At 41.0% G+C, this 16355-nt stretch overlaps 1 protein-coding gene across 7 annotated transcripts in view; it reads left to right on the top strand.

Annotated features, from left to right (window-relative positions):
* LOC135490776 (synapsin-like) overlaps positions 1–16355 on the top strand; it is an 88457-nt gene that overhangs the window by 19981 nt on the left and 52121 nt on the right. For all 7 annotated transcript variants that reach the window (XM_064776258.1, XM_064776260.1, XM_064776254.1 and 4 more), the window contains exons 3-5: positions 1652–1709; positions 2331–2422; positions 2942–3092. In XM_064776258.1, the coding sequence (XP_064632328.1) occupies positions 1652–1709; positions 2331–2422; positions 2942–3092 (301 nt within the window). The remainder of the gene's footprint in view (positions 1–1651; positions 1710–2330; positions 2423–2941; positions 3093–16355) is intronic.

Here is a 16355-nt window from a genome sequence, read left to right as displayed (position 1 = left end):
AATTTCCACATACTTCGAGTTAGGCGTAAAACCGAAATTCGTTCTATGTGGTACCAATGCTAGAAAGTGTGACCAGAACTCAGGTGAATGTATATAATATATGGCTGTGGTCACATCAAAATAGAAATGTATATAGAAACCTTGATATTTGGTTAAATTACTGATCCCCTCGACAAAATACAAGGGTGCAATGTCGGTTGCCATGAACTGTAGCCTTTTTCCTCACTTAAAAACTAGCACTTGACAAAATTACAATAATCACCATGTTGTGATTACCCAGCGGACTAGTTTAACTTGACAACGATTATCTCCACGCACTAGTTCACTTCACTGATGAACAACTCTGATTCTAAAGCTGGAATGATCAATACTTTTGTCTGAACTTGGTGTATGATACTGCAAATTACAACATACACCAGATACATAATGTATATTCTACATATTTTTGCAATATATCATGATTAAAAGGCAATTGAAGTTGAGCCAAGGCGCTCCGGGGAATTCTGTTCGAGAAATATTCTTCATTATCATCCTTTTGATCTGCATCATGGCTCCCTGCGGGTTTTCGGTTTCCTTGCCTGGGAACTCTTTTAACCCTTCTGTATATATCTTGAAGGGTGTTATGATTGCATTTAACCCTTCAGGGTAAGTATGGAGCGTATGAGTATTAAAGGGTGGTTATAGGCAGGTGTCAGGTGGCCATATAAAGCATACTTGAGACCACCAGTCATGCCAGTTGGACCCCTAGCTCCAGCCTTTTTAGTCCCTCTTTTTAAAGGAAAACATCGATTTTTGTTTGTGATCTGGCTGCTTCTTTTAAAGATGAGCCAATTATTTGAACAAGAAAGATGACTTTTCTAGCCAGGAGATATTGGAGCAAGGATAGATTGCTAAATTTGTTTGATTTCATTTGTGCGCAGAACCAAATTTTCTTTATCCAGAGGGTTATTAACTTCGCTTAGTGATACATGTACTTTGAAAAAAATTATTTTATCAAATGTTCCACCCAGCATGTTCAGTCAACTAATCGTGAACGAACCAACGGTTGAAAAGAGCCACAGAAACCTTAGAATTATCTACACAACTCAGGGTGGCGTGTTTAGAAAGAGGAAATTGAAAGCCAAAATCTAATATCAGTCGCCAAGGTAACATCGTGTGCGATTTGATGGATTTTCGATTTTGTTGGACAGGTGGTGATATTGCATGTTGCTCATTAAAAGGACGCCCTCTATCTTAATAGCGTTCAACACTCATGGTGTAAGAACTACATGTTACTTGGATGTCCTATTAAATTCTGCATTCTGCAACAGACGCTGGCTCTGTTAGCTTTTCCAGCGTGACCTCATACGTCATCAGCATTTGGCCTTGGAAAGGTGCACGTCTCACTGCAGGGCCATCAACAGGGCTTAATCAAAAGTCGACTCACCCAGGGCTTGGGCAGGCTAGACTTTCTTACTCGGGAGTCAAACTAAAACTTTGACATCATCTCAGAAGTCCTGTAACAGATTTTTGAGTTGACAGTTTGAAACACGAGGGTCCTGGGCCAAGTTTCATTTTTCAAAAGACGCTTTTTGGGGGTTCTCAAGCCATTCTAACCCATTTAGTCATTTAGACCTAAGGGATATATATGACCAATCATTCTGTGTTTCAGGTCAAAATATTTTAGAGGAAGAAAAGTATTTGGTGACTGGGACATTAGAGTAGAACAGGTGAGTACACATGGGCAACTAAACTGAGAGCGACAGTCTGAGAGCGGGCATACGTTTTCGTGATTGGTCAGCGAAGGGTCAGGTGACAGGAAGGTGTTCCTAGTGAGGTTAAGATGAGGTTGAGTACTCTGACTCCGACTAGTCTTTGACGGTCATCCCGTAAAATCTGGTAGTTGTTCTCTATTTAGTCGCCCATGCTTCTGAAATTAGACTTTTCCGTTTCTCAACATCAGCAGAGCCGTCCTGTCTGGCGGGTCTCTAGTTGGGTGCACCTTTAATGATTATAATGAAGTGCAAACTTTCATGTTGAGTAAGAAGGATGATCAAAGTATTCCTGTGAAAGGTGTTTGTCATTGAAATAAAAACCTCACGTAAACATCTTTAACCTATTGGAAATTTGTCTGAAGTCAGCTTTTCAAATCTTTTGTAGAGAGATACATCAGTTAATTAAATATATTGCAGATTCAGAGGATTGAGTCAGTGTCCCCCAAAAAAGGAGCAAGTTGATGCGTAGAGACAGTTGTCAAGTTTGGTGCTGGCCTTTTAATCAGATAGTCTGCATTGTCCTCTCAAATGCTCAAAAATACTATTTCTGTAAAACTCTCTTTTCTGCATTTTCAGGCTGAATTTTCTGAGATTAATCTAGCTGCATATAGTGATTCAGGTACTATGGTAGATATACAAGTAAATAGAAATGGAACAAAAGTTGTTAGGTAAGTGAACAGGGTGTCCCAAAACATTCGACTGTTCCCTTCCTTCCATTTCTCTCTTACCGTATGTTTTTGAGAGGGTCAATTTGCAACCGGTTTTGTAACTTGGAGCGGAAATATGTTTTTACTGGCTCATGCAATAAGAACTAACTTCCTAAGGCTCCATCAGGTGAGCAGGAGATGGAAATAAGAGTTTTCACCAGCTTTCAGAAATTGTACCACACACATTTTGCAAATAAAAGCGTTACCCTAATGAGATTCAAGTAGAGCTGAAGTAGAAAAGGAGTATAATACTTTCTAGACATACCGGATGCAAGTTAGTTTGAGTTCGGCACACCACAGGCGTGTGAAGATACCAGAATCAATACCTAGTCAATTTATAGTTCAAGAGCTCTGTCAAATGACAACACGCCTGTGGGTACACGGGTTGAAAATTGGTGGAGGGGAGTTGCTGTTACTTCTGTGTCATGTTGTAGATAGATTTACCACTCATTACTTAATCTCATGCGACTCCTATTGCAGGTCATTTAAACCCGATTTTGTCCTTGTGAGGCAGCACGTCAGAGATGCAAACGAAGACTGGCGTAATATCATCCTAGGTCTAGCATATGGAGGAATACCCTGTGTCAACTCCTTACATTCCATATACCAATTCTTAGACAAGCCTTGGGTTGTAAGTTTATTTTCTAGTCATTTATCAGACCACTCAAAAAACATCTCCTGGTAACACGTACTCTGCGATTCCAGATATGACACTTGGCAGAGGAAGTTGCACCTGCCGTTTCTCAGAGGGAAATTTCACCTGACTTCATCTCCCCCAAAACCTTGTTGTTCAGCTGGGCGCGGCATAGGAAATGAAGGCATTTAATAGAGCAGCTGATGAGCAGTACTTCCTACTCCTTCTTTTTAGCTCACCTCTGGGGAGCTTATACAATACCGTGTCGTCCGTCGTCCATCGGCATCCGTCGTCGTCATCCGTTTACTCACCGCGAGGGCTAGATGGCTAAAACTTGGTGTGATGGTAGCTTTGGGCAATATGCCCAGACTTATTTTTCTTTTTTCGATATGACCTACTTTCTGGGCTCCAGGCGGCCGTCTTGGGAATTGGTTTTTGCTATACTTAGATGGTACCAGTAATTTTCTTTTGTGCCATTGAGCCGATAAGTATAATATTATTCAATGGAATCAAAACTGGTGAAACTAGCCAGAAACTGTTCTCCCACTATCCACTGCAAATGACATGCATTACATTACCTGAGGTGAGCACATGGTCCCCGGATCATTTCATGTATCTATCATTACGTTCCAAAATTTTCAACATCTTAGCCTCGCTCGTGTTTGCCCTGAAAATCTATCCAAAAATAACACAAAATGATATATTGTTATAATTGATATCTAGACATGTCAGAACCAATAAAACACTACCAATGTAGTTGTTGTTGTTGTACAGATGCTGCATGCAAAAATCAGCTCAAAATTCCAACCGCTTCATGGTTTTTGGCTCACCTGTGAGCCTTTACCATCACGCAGTGTCCGTCGTCGTCCGTGGTCCGTCGTCGTGAGACATGGGTGGCACGTTTTGTAACCTCTCAAGCTTTTGAACTCTAACTTGGTACACATGTACCCCTAGGTCACCGCTACTCAGAGACGGAATCGCAGCCTCATATGATACACGGTTTTGCCACCAGGGGCGCCAGAGGTCAAAAATGGAAAAATTGTGTTTTCTCCCTTATTACCGGTCCGAAAAATTTGAAAAAAATATGGTAGGTACTACTACCAATGGGACATCACATATCCTCCGGGTTTTTGATTTGACCTAGGGTCACTGAGGTCAAAGTTTGTCGGCAGCAACGCCGTTAGTCGGTGGTGGCACGTTTTTGTAACCACTTTAGCCAGAGATCTCAAACTTGGTACAAATGTACCCCTGGGTGACCCCTACTCAGAGACCGAATCTTGGCGTAATACAATTCACGGTTTGGCCAATAGGAGGCCAAACGTTAAAAGTGAAAATATGCGATTACTTGCCTAATACTGGTCCGAAAAATCTGATAGATAATTCTTGCAGTGTTACATCATATATCCTTTGCGGTTTTTTACCTACTTTTCAATGTCACAAGGTCAAGGTCGTCCAGGAGCACTGCTGTTAGACAACAGTGGCACATTTTGTAACCGCTGAAGCTATTGAACTCTAACTTGGTACACATGTACCCCTGGGTGATCGCTACTCAGAGGCCAAATTGCGGTCTCATTGTCATAAAGGTTTCTTGAGTGATATTTCCATCCGACTTTCTTGTGATTGTCCCAATCTTATGATGAATTAATTTAAACTTGGCCACTAGAAAATCCTTATTATGTCATTTTGTACTCATTGGCTCACTGTCTATACAACACCGCTGTGTCCATTGTCATCGTCGTCATTGTCTATATCCGGTTTCAAAAACAGTGGCATGTTTCTTAACCGCTGGAGCTATGAACTTGAAACTTTGTACGCAGGACCCCTCAGGTCAGGTGACCTTTGACAATGAATTTTGGTCCGATTCTTGACTTAATTACATGCTTACTAAAGAGTAGAATGTATTTAGGACAGTCGAGATAGTTTCTACAAGTGTGTCATGTGTGGAATAGTAAGGGGGCATCTTCATAAAGGAGCAAGGAGATCTGGGTTCAAAAGCTGAATCGACACTGAATGTAAACACCTTGAGTGTATAGCGATGTACAGGGTGGCCCAGAATTATTTTCCCTCACACAATGGATACACAATAGAATTCTATTGTCCAAAGGAAAATAATTCTAGGCCTCCCTGTAGATAGATCTATGTCTATTACACCCAACCATTCAGTGCCCAATGACGCTATTCTACGTTGTTGAACAGGGGGTCCCATTGACTTCGACAATCCTCTCTTTGAAACAATGTCAACTACACAAGCGGCATCTGATGTGCTGGTCCTGAACCGAAGAAGTTCTTAACGTCATCTTATCTAACGAAATAAATCACGAGTCTATTATAGCAGTGAACAATGAAGATGAAGAATGTCAATCCACCTCCGTCTTCTTTACTCTGTCTGGTGACAACATCAAGAGGAATCAATGAGAAATGAAATTTTGTCTCTTTCACAGTATCAGTCTGGGCGGCCGTACATCATGCCCAGATCCTTGATGCTCGCATTATTGCATTTCCTTATTTAACTATGATAATAATAATAATAATAATAATAATAATAATTGTTATAATAATAATAATAATAACAATAATATAATAATAATAATAAACTTTTATTAATGATTAAGGCCATCGACCCCTTACAATAATACAAAGTATTATATCAAGCAATACAACTCAAGATGACGAAACAAAGTAATACAATTAGAATTCGAGTCTCCTACCCCTACTCTTGTATAGAAAAACTGACAAATTACACAAGATTTCTGCACACTAACTATTCATTGAGAAGACAAAGGAATACATCGTTGGCACGGAGAAAGGTAACAGTCTGGTACGAAGATATTGCAAAAATACACATACATTCAAAACATGAACTAGCTCTCAGCAAGAGCTTGCAGCAGAAGTGCAGGAAGCAAAAATGACAAGTTGGTGAAATGGGGAGGGTTGTTATGCACAGATTGAAAATGCATTGGCATAGTGAATGTTCAATGGAGTAAGGCATTTAATAGGAGAAGCTTCCCGTTCACTTTTACAGTAGAAACCATGAAATCAAAAAAGGAATGTCTGTGGAAATGAGCTGTTTTTGATAAAATCATTTGATGTTGGGAAAATAGATGTGTTTACATGGTTGAAGGGAAGTGAAGGAGCAGACTGCTCTAAAGTGGAGTCTGTCATTCACAATAATCACTGGCACCCTGACTACTGAACGATTGGAAGCTCATGTCGCTACCAAGTGTGACGTGACTGCGTATTCTAACTGTGAAGATGCTCCACCATAGATCTCATCTTTCTGATGAGACATCCAGAAATAGAGCCAGGATCCTAACTGTCCATGTCATCTGTATCAGGTTTCAAAAAAGTGGTACGTTTCTTAACTGCTAGGACTCTCCAGGTCAGGTGACCTCAGACACTGATTTCGGTCCGATCTGATTCTTGACTTAGCCATCAGCAGGCCAAAAGTGAAAACCTAAAAAGTGTGATATCTCTCTTATAAGTGAATCGTTTTCAATAATATTTTATGGTAGGTATTCCGAGGTGTAAATGGTGTAAATTGGCTGTGAGTGTAAGTATGGCACATTTCTTAACCGCAAACGCTATGAACCTGAAATTTGGTACACATGACTCCCTACGTCAGACAACGAATTCCAGTCTGATCTGATTCTCGACTTCAAAACTGAAAAGGTAAAAAGTGCAATATCTTATCAATTACTCGTTTTCAATAATATTGTTATGGTAGGTACTCCTTCTTGCAACTGCACAGCAAATAATTCATGTCTAGGTCTAGTCTGTACAATACCGCAGTGTCCGGCGTCTGTCGCCCTAGTCATCATAGTCGCCGTAGTCGTCAGTCGTCAGTCATCAGTCATTCGTCATCGTCTGTCGTCGTTCGTTGTCGTCTGTATCCTGTTTCAAAAACCGTGGCACATTTCTTAACTGCTACATGTAGTAAGTCTATGAACGTGAAACCTTGTACACAGGCCCCTCCAGGTCAGATGACCTCAGACACTTATTTCGGTCCAATCTAATTCTTGACTTAGCCATCAGCAGGCAAAAAGTGAAAACCTAAAAAGTGTGATATCTCTCTTATAAGTGAATTTTCGATAATATTTTCTAGCAAGGATACATCACATATCATACGGGTTATTGATTTGACCAACTTTTCAAGATCACGTAGGTCAAATGGTGTAAATTGGCTGTTTGAGTGTAAATATGGCACGTTTCTTAACCGCTAAAGCTATGAACCTGAAATTTGGTGCACATGACTCCCCACGTCAGATAACCTCGGACAATGAATTCCGGTCCTATCTGATTCTCGACTTCAAAACTGAAAAGGTAAAAAGTGCAATATCTCTGCATGAATTCTTAACCACGAAATATCTAGCGAAATACAAATACTTGTGATGCATTACTGAAAAATGTGAAAAAGAATGAAAGAATCTCACTGAAAAGCTTTTGTGCAGCATTGAAATGGCCTGAAACGATTGACAAAGCCATCAGCTGCATTGTGACTGAAGTCAGGGGCTGGTTTGCTGTGTGACCATGGATATCATTTATCTTTCCTGTGTCCTTTCATGGTAGACTTCGTGCATTAATCTCGCTGTGTGGCTCCAGACTTGAAACCAATGATGCCGTTACTCCGTAACCCAGGCTGATAGACCACTTTGCCACCATTTGAACCAAAAACCTCATTCTCTCTTCGGTCTGAAGTGGTCGGCTGATGCTCTCAGAATTTGATTCTTGCCTGAAAAGAAGAGACAACAAATAAATACTCTTGTTTAGACATAACACCCATGACTTTGTTTAAATTGCTTCTTCAGCAGACATTTCCACCCTGGGCACAGCCCCAACAGTTTTATTCATCACCAACAATGGGTCAGGGCTTGAGTTAGAGTTTATTAATCGAGTTTAGAAAAGGGTCTAAAGTTTGATATGAGGCAACGCTATTGATCCACTTACATGTATCAAATTGGCTCCAATGTCATCATCATTGTGTGGCATTGATTCCTCTCTCTTCACTGATATAGTTCTATGGGGTCCTGAACTCTTGCGAAATTTAGAGACTGGACCTGATCAACACTAGTGCAGGAGTATAAATCAGTAAGTACAACTTTCAAACGGACTAAAACACTGGAAGATAAAAAACGAAGAACTAAAATTTTTTACCAATTTGGTGGGAAAAGTGCATAATTCTACCTAAAAGAACAAAAGAAACATTTGTCTGAACTTTACAATCCCCGATTGACGTAACCCTGCAGGACAACTCAACATGTAGTAACAATGAACAAGCCTGCCAACCCCATTGGTTGATAGGTGACATGACACTGAAACTCAATTTAATCCTTCTGTTGTACCTCATGGCTAGTTTTAGAGTGCCTACGTCTTACAGTTATAAAACGTGCACCATGTTGACGGATGGAAAGACAGACGCCATTCTGTGTTGACGGAATTCTGCGTTGACGGATGGAAGGACTGACACCATTCTGAAAATATAACGTGCTAAAGAGAAACATGCACCATGATGACGGATGGAAGGACAGACACCATTCTGAATAGTTATCGTGCTAAATTTTTTGTCAGGGTCGTTTCCTTGGCTGTTCCTCCTCATGGCCAGATATGAAGTGCCAAGGCCCATTGGTTGATAGGCAACACGATTTCTTGCTTAATCAACACCTGAACACATTTTAGTCCCTCTGACGTCACAATCTCAATTGCGGCCATACTGTATCGATCCTGCGAATAACTGGGACAATGGGCGATCAAGTGGGACATGGAGTTCCATTCCCAAAATTACCAAGTTCTTACAAGCTTATAGACAAAACGTATAAAGTGCAAAATACCAAGACCAAGGGTTTCCTCAAGAAACATGCAGTAAGACTCACATCGATCATGTCAACAACGACAAGAAGTGCCTAGGCCCGTCAAAGACCTCCAAGACAAGGATCAAAGTCTTGTGTTTATAAGTTACCATTGTATGCCTTAGAGGTGGTGAAATGGTACTGTTTAGACAAGAAGTCTCTCCAAATGCCTCAAAGAAGCTGAAGGATTAAAATCTTGTCTTTATTGGCTAACAAATGCTTACCCTTTCCAAAGACATTCTTTCGGGAATCATAATTCCCACGGGGGTGACTGGCTCTTCCACCCTTCCCCACTCCCCCCGTGCGAACATATCATTAGATAAACCCAGGTCTTTGAGATCGTGGTGGAATGTCAAAAAAAATTGCAAGCAAATGCCAGGGAGACCACTATCTGACATCCATAACAGCTTACCTCCCTCTTTAGCTAGTTACAGTTGGTGTGACACAACAGGCGAGTATAGTGGTTGCCATATTGATTGATTTATAACATCATTTGAAATATATCCCATCAAGAAAATATGACAAAATTTATGTCATATAACACACCGATGAAGGATGAGGCCGATAAAAACAATAGAGTGGGAACGAATCACTTTTGGCAGTTCATAAAAAGTTAAAGATAGGATGTATAAGTTATATCCGAAAATTACCAAGACCACAGGTTTCCTCTGCAGAAACATACAGTAAGACTCGCATCGATCTTAAGTCAACAACGACAAGAGAGTCCTTCCTCTTCTGGAAGATGCCCCCACACCTTGGTATCCCTACCACAAGAAAGACCTAGACTGTCCTGTGTCTGGACGTTATTCAGTGGACAAAAGCACAATCTGTTCTGATCAGAGGATTGCGGCTGCGTTTCCTGTATCAGACGGTGAAACCACATTCGACTCACTATCTGCTCTATTAGAGAACTGCTCTGGTTGCCAGACTGGCCCAGAGGATTGCGGCTGGGTTTCCTTGGTCAGACGGCGGAACCACATTCGACTCACTATCTGCTCTGTTAGAGAACTACTCTGATCAGACGATTAAAACTTGCTCACTCCTGTCAGATGGCAAACCAAAGCATAGCATACATATTCTGACCGAAACACTGACCATTAAAAACATTGATAAAGATTCGAAGTGCCTAGGCCCGTCAAAGACCTCCAAGACAAGTATCAAAGTCTTGTGTTTATAAGTTACCATTGTATGTCTTAGAGGTGGCGAAATGGTACTGTTTAGACAAGAAGTCTCTCCAAATGCCTCAAAGAAGCTGAGGGATTAAAATCTTGTCTTTATTTGCTAACAAATGCTTACCCTTTCCAAAGACATCCTTTTGGGAATTGAATCATAATTCCCACGGGGGTGACTGGCTCTTCCACCCTTCCCCCACTCCCCCCGTGCGAACGTATCATTAGATAAAGCCAGGTCCTTGAGATCATGGTGGAATGTCCAAAAAAATTGCAAGCAAATGCCAGGGAGACCACTATCTGACATCCATAACAGCTTATCTCCCTCTTTAGCTAGTTACAGTTGGTGTGACACAACAGTCGAGTATAGTGGTTGCCATATTGATTGATTTATAATATCATTTGAAATATATCCCATCAAGAAAATATGACAAAATTTATGTCATATTACACACCGATGAAGGATGAGGCCGATAAAAACAATAGAGTGGGAACGAGTCACTTTTGGCAGTTCATAAAAAGTTAAAGATAGGATGTATAAGTTATATCCCTAAATTACCAAGACCACGGGTTTCCTCTGCACAAGCATACAGTAAGACTCGCATCGATCTTAAGTCAACAACGACAAGAGAGTCCTTCCTCTCCTGGAAGATGCCCCCACACCTTGGTATCCCTACCACAAGAAAGACCTAGACTGTCCTGTGTCTGGACGTTATTCAGTGGACAAAAGCACAATCTGTTCTGATCAGAGGATTGCGGCTGCGTTTCCTGTATCAGACGGTGAAACCACATTCGACTCACTATCTGCTCTATTAGAGAACTGCTCTGGTTGCCAGACTGGCCCAGAGGATTGCGGCTGGGTTTCCTTGGTCAGATGGCGGAACCACATTCGACTCACTATCTGCTCTGTTAGAGAACTACTCTGATCAGACGATTAAAACCTGCTCACTCCTGTCAAATGGCAAACCAAAGCATAGCATACATATTCTGACCGAAACACTGACCATTAAAAACATTGATAAAGATTCGAAGTGCCTAGGCCCGTCAAAGACCTCAAAGACAAGGATCAAAGTCTTGTGTTTATAAGTTACCATTGTATGCCTTAGAGGTGGCGAAATGGTACTGTTTAGACAAGAAGTCTCTCCAAATGCCTCAAAGAAGCTGAGGGATTAAAATCTTGTCTTTATTGGCTAACAAATGCTTACCCTTTCCAAAGACATCCTTTCGGGAATTGAATCATAATTCCCACGGGGGTGACTGGCTCTTCCACCCTTCCCCCACTCCCCCCGTGCGGACGTATCATTAGATAAAGCCAGGTCCTTGAGATCGTGGTGGAATGTCCAAAAAAATTGCAAGCAAATGCCAGGGAGACCACTATCTGACATCCATAACAGCTTACCTCCCTCTTTAGCTAGTTACAGTTGGTGTGACACAACAGGCGAGTATAGTGGTTGCCATATTGATTGATTTATAACATCATTTGAAATATATCCCATCAAGAAAATATGACAAAATTTATGTCATATTACACACCGATGAAGGATGAGGCCGATAAAAACCATAGAGTGGGAACGAGTCACTTTTGGCAGTTCATAAAAAGTTAAAGATAGGATGTATAAGTTATATCCCTAAATTACCAAGACCACGGGTTTCCTCTGCACAAGCATACAGTAAGACTCGCATCGATCTTAAGTCAACAACGACAAGAGAGTCCTTCCTCTCCTGGAAGATGCCCCCACACCTTGGTATCCCTACCACAAGAAAGACCTAGACTGTCCTGTGTCTGGACGTTATTCAGTGGACAAAAGCACAATCTGTTCTGATCAGAGGATTGCGGCTGCGTTTCCTGTATCAGACGGTGAAACCACATTCGACTCACTATCTGCTCTATTAGAGAACTGCTCTGGTTGCCAGACTGGCCCAGAGGATTGCGGCTGGGTTTCCTGTGTCAGACGGCGGAACCACATTCGACTCACTATCTGCTCTGTTAGAGAACTACTCTGATCAGACGATTAAAACCTGCTCACTCCTGTCAGATGGCAAACCAAAGCATAGCATACATATTCTGACCGAAACACTGACCATTAAATACATTGATAAAGATTCGAAGTGCCTAGGCCCGTCAAAGACCTCCAAGACAAGTATCAAAGTCTTGTGTTTATAAGTTACCATTGTATGTCTTAGAGGTGGCGAAATGGTACTGTTTAGACAAGAAGTCTCTCCAAATGCCTCAAAGAAGCTGAGGGATTAAAATCTTGTCTTTATTGGCTAACAAATGCTTACCCTTTCCAAAGACATCCTTTTGGGAATTGAATCATAATTCCCACAGGGGTGACTGGCTCTTCCACCCTTCCCCCACTCCCCCCGTGCGATCTGTGTGTACTTTTGGGTGGAGGGACTTTTTAAGGTAGTTGAGGAGAGTTGTTCATGGAGAACAGATTGAGTGAGGAGGACATATTATCTAGAGGATAAACTATACCAGTACACGACAAAGAATGATCACAAGCAAGAGACCTGGGCCGGCCCATCATATGGAGTGACTGTGTGAGTGGAATACAACCAATGTCAGTAAGTAATGACAAACTTTTCATGGTAGCAGAGGCTGTGTAACAATCTACAAGGAGGACCTCTGTGTAGTGTTAGCTGGATACTTGTGTGCATATACATTTACATTCCCTGTACATCAGTGCCTGTACTTTATAGCAAACATAAGAAAAAGATGGCCGCCGGATATAAAAACCCCCCAACCTTTGGAAGTGAATCTCATTCCGATTATGAGACATGGAAAAATGAAATTTCTATGTGGCAACTTGTGACAGAACTTGATATAAAGAAACAAGCTCTTGCAGTCACATTATCACTGAAAGGTCAGGCGAGAGCCATTGCATTAGAACTTGAAACAAGTGAACTCAATACTGATGATGGAATGAAAGTACTTCTAGCAGCCCTTGACAAGGTTTACAAAAAGGATGAAATTGATGTAGCCTACAGCATTTACACCAAATTTGAAAATTTCCAAAGAGTTGAAGGACAGTCAATTGGGGAGTATATCATTGAGTTTAAAAGACTGTACTATCTTAGTAAGAAACATAAAATGGAATTACCAGAAGCTGTTCTAGCCTTCAAAATTCTAGATAAAGCAGGTCTAGGCCAAAATGAGAAACAACTTGCACTAACAGCGGCGAAGGAACTGAACTTCCAAAGTATGAAATCAGCTTTGAAACGGATCTTTGGAGAAAACGATGCATCGAAATGTTTAAATGACTATGGTGTGACAATAAAACAGGAAGCAATGTTCACAAACAACCAAACCAGAAATAGCAGGAGCCACTACTTCAAGAATAAGGCAACAGAGAGACAGCCTCATTTACAGCGTGGAACAAATCCAATGGATAAGAAAGGCATGAGATCCAGATGTGCTGTTTGTGGAAGTACATATCACTGGGCTCGGGATTGTGAACATAAGGACTCAAAGGAAGTAGTAAGATTGGTAACAGAAGAAGAGTCGTGCAATGTAACATTGTTTACCAGTGAAATAGACAACCACAACCTCATATTCATGTCACTGAAACATTTGGCACAGCCATATTAGATACAGCATGCACTAAGACTGTCTGTGGAAATAAATGGCTTGATGAGTACATTGAAACGTTGAATGACAGAGAACGATCATCAACAGTTAAACAAACAAAAAGCAGCAGCAGCGTATACAGATTCGGTGATGGGGTCAAGGTGACAGCCTCCAAGACGATTACTATCCCAGCTTACATAGGTGATACAAAATGCAACATTACAACTGACGTTGTGGAATTAGACTTGCCTCTATTGTTAAGCAAGGAGTCGTTGAAAAAGGCTGGAGCCATCTTAGACCTAAACAAAGATGAAGCAAAACTGTTTGGTAGGACTGTACATTTAGAACAAACCTCGAGTGGACACTACTGTCTGAATCTGCTTGGGAGAAGAACCATAAAAGAAGAACTGAATTCACAACAAGTACTGATGATTAACAGCACCAAAGAAAAAGAGAAAGTAATAGTGAAACTTCATCGTCAATTTGGACATCCTTCAGAAGAGAAACTGAGAATGCTGCTGGTGAAAGCGGGCATCAAGGACCAAAGTATGATGAAGACGCTTGACAAGGTTTCGAGGGAATGTGAGATATGGCAACGATTTCAAAAGACACCGAGCAGACCTGTAGTTTCTCTGCCACTTGCAACAAATTGGAATGAAATGGTAGCTATGGATCTACATCAGCTTGAACCTTCACTTTGGTTCTTACACATCATAGACATTTACACAAGATACAGTGCAGGAGCAATTGTCAAAACAAAAGCAGGAACAGAAATTGTTGAGAAATTCATCAGTCAATGGATAAGCAGGTTTGGTGCTCCAAAGAAAATATTTTCAGATAACGGAGGGGAATTCGCTAATGAAGAAGTTGTGCAGATGGGTCACTTGTTTGGTATAGAAATTCTCACGACTGCAGCTTACAGTCCGTGGTCCAATGGAATATGTGAAAGGCACAACATGACACTGACAGAAACATTGTCCAAAGTTAAAGCAGACAAACAATGTAGCTGGGAGACTGCATTGAGTTGGGCTCTGATGGCTAAAAACACTATGAGCAATATACATGGATTCAGTGCCTACCAACTTGTGTTCGGTGTTAATCCCAACTTACCCTCTGTTCTTGAAGAAAGCCTACCAGCGCTTGAAGGGGTAACAACAAGCCAGAAAGTTGGAGAACATCTGACAGCAATGCATGCAGCTAGAAGTGCATACACAGAAGCTGAATGCTCAGAAAGAATCAGAAGAGCTCTGCGGAAACAAACTCAGACCAGCCGAGATGTAGTGTACTTGAACAATGATAAAGTGTTCTACAAAAGACCCAATGAAACTGAATGGAGGGGACCAGGTCGTGTGATAGGACAAGATGGAGTAGTAGTCTTTGTCAGACATGGAAGCCAGCTAGTGAGAGTACATGTATGCAGACTGAAGAAAGTGGAGAAGAAAATAGAAATTGATGAAGAAGAGAAGGAAATGAAATCAGTAGAAGGCAAGAATAGTGAACTAGAAGAGGCAGCAAATGAAGAAGAGATAGACAGTGAAGATGAGAGAAGAGACCAGACAACAGAAGAGAGAGATAGTGATCTTGATGTGAACAACGAAGATGAAGAGATAGTAGAAAAAAGGGGAGATGACCAGAATGCAGAAAGAATGAGAGAAGATGATGCCAGCACAGAACTTCCAACATTGACATTGAAAACAACATCTCTCAAACCAGGACAGCATGTAATGATTAAGTTCAAAGATGAAGAAGAAACAAGGAATGCTACAGTCATCAACAGAGCTGGAAAAAAGACGGGACAGTATAAGAACTGGTACAACATGGGCGTTACTAGTGAAAATGGAGAAGTTGAGACCATGTCAGTGAATCTTGAAGAACTAGATAATTGGAAAGTCACAATAATAACAACTGATGAACAGAATGGGGAGCAAGAAAATGATGTTTATATAACAGAACAGAGTGTCTTTGAAGAAGCTAAAGAAAGAGAACTCACTAGTTGGAAAGATCACAGGGTATACTCAACTGTAAATGATGAAGGACAAAGAACTGTTTCAACCAGATGGGTATGCTGTATGAAAGAAAAGAATGGAAAATTGGTGCCAAAAGCAAGACTTGTAGCGAGAGGCTATGAAGAAAGTGATCTTGAAATGGAGAGAGATTCTCCCTGTTGCTCAACAGAGGCTTTGAAGATAATTCTTGCCATAATGGCACAGAAGGAATGGACCCCAAAATCAATGGATATAAAATCTGCCTTTCTCCAAGGTGAGAGATTAGAAAGAGAGATATACATAAAACCTCCAAAAGAAGCTAAAGAAAAGGAAGGAAAACTGTGGAAGTTAGAAAAATGTGTCTATGGACTTGGAGATGCTTCCCTTCAATGGTACAAAAAGGTGAAATCATGCATGAACAAATACGAAGGAGTGGTGTCCAAACTTGAACCAGCTGTGTTCATATGGCATGATGAGAAGGAACAACTGAGAGGAATTCTTGCATGTCATGTAGATGACTTCCTATGGGCTGGGACACCTGAGTTTGAGAAACTAGTGATAGAGAACGTGAGAAAAGAACTAGTTGTTGGGAGAGAGGACAAAGAAAGCTTCAAGTATGTTGGCTTAAAGGTACAGTGTGACAAGGGACAAATCAGATTGGATCAGAATTTTTGCAAGGACAATTTAGAATA

This window comes from Lineus longissimus, chromosome 7, assembly GCF_910592395.1.
Source record: "Lineus longissimus chromosome 7, tnLinLong1.2, whole genome shotgun sequence".
NCBI classification, from domain to species: domain Eukaryota; kingdom Metazoa; phylum Nemertea; class Pilidiophora; order Heteronemertea; family Lineidae; genus Lineus; species Lineus longissimus.
This window is presented reverse-complemented; position numbering and strand designations above follow the sequence as displayed.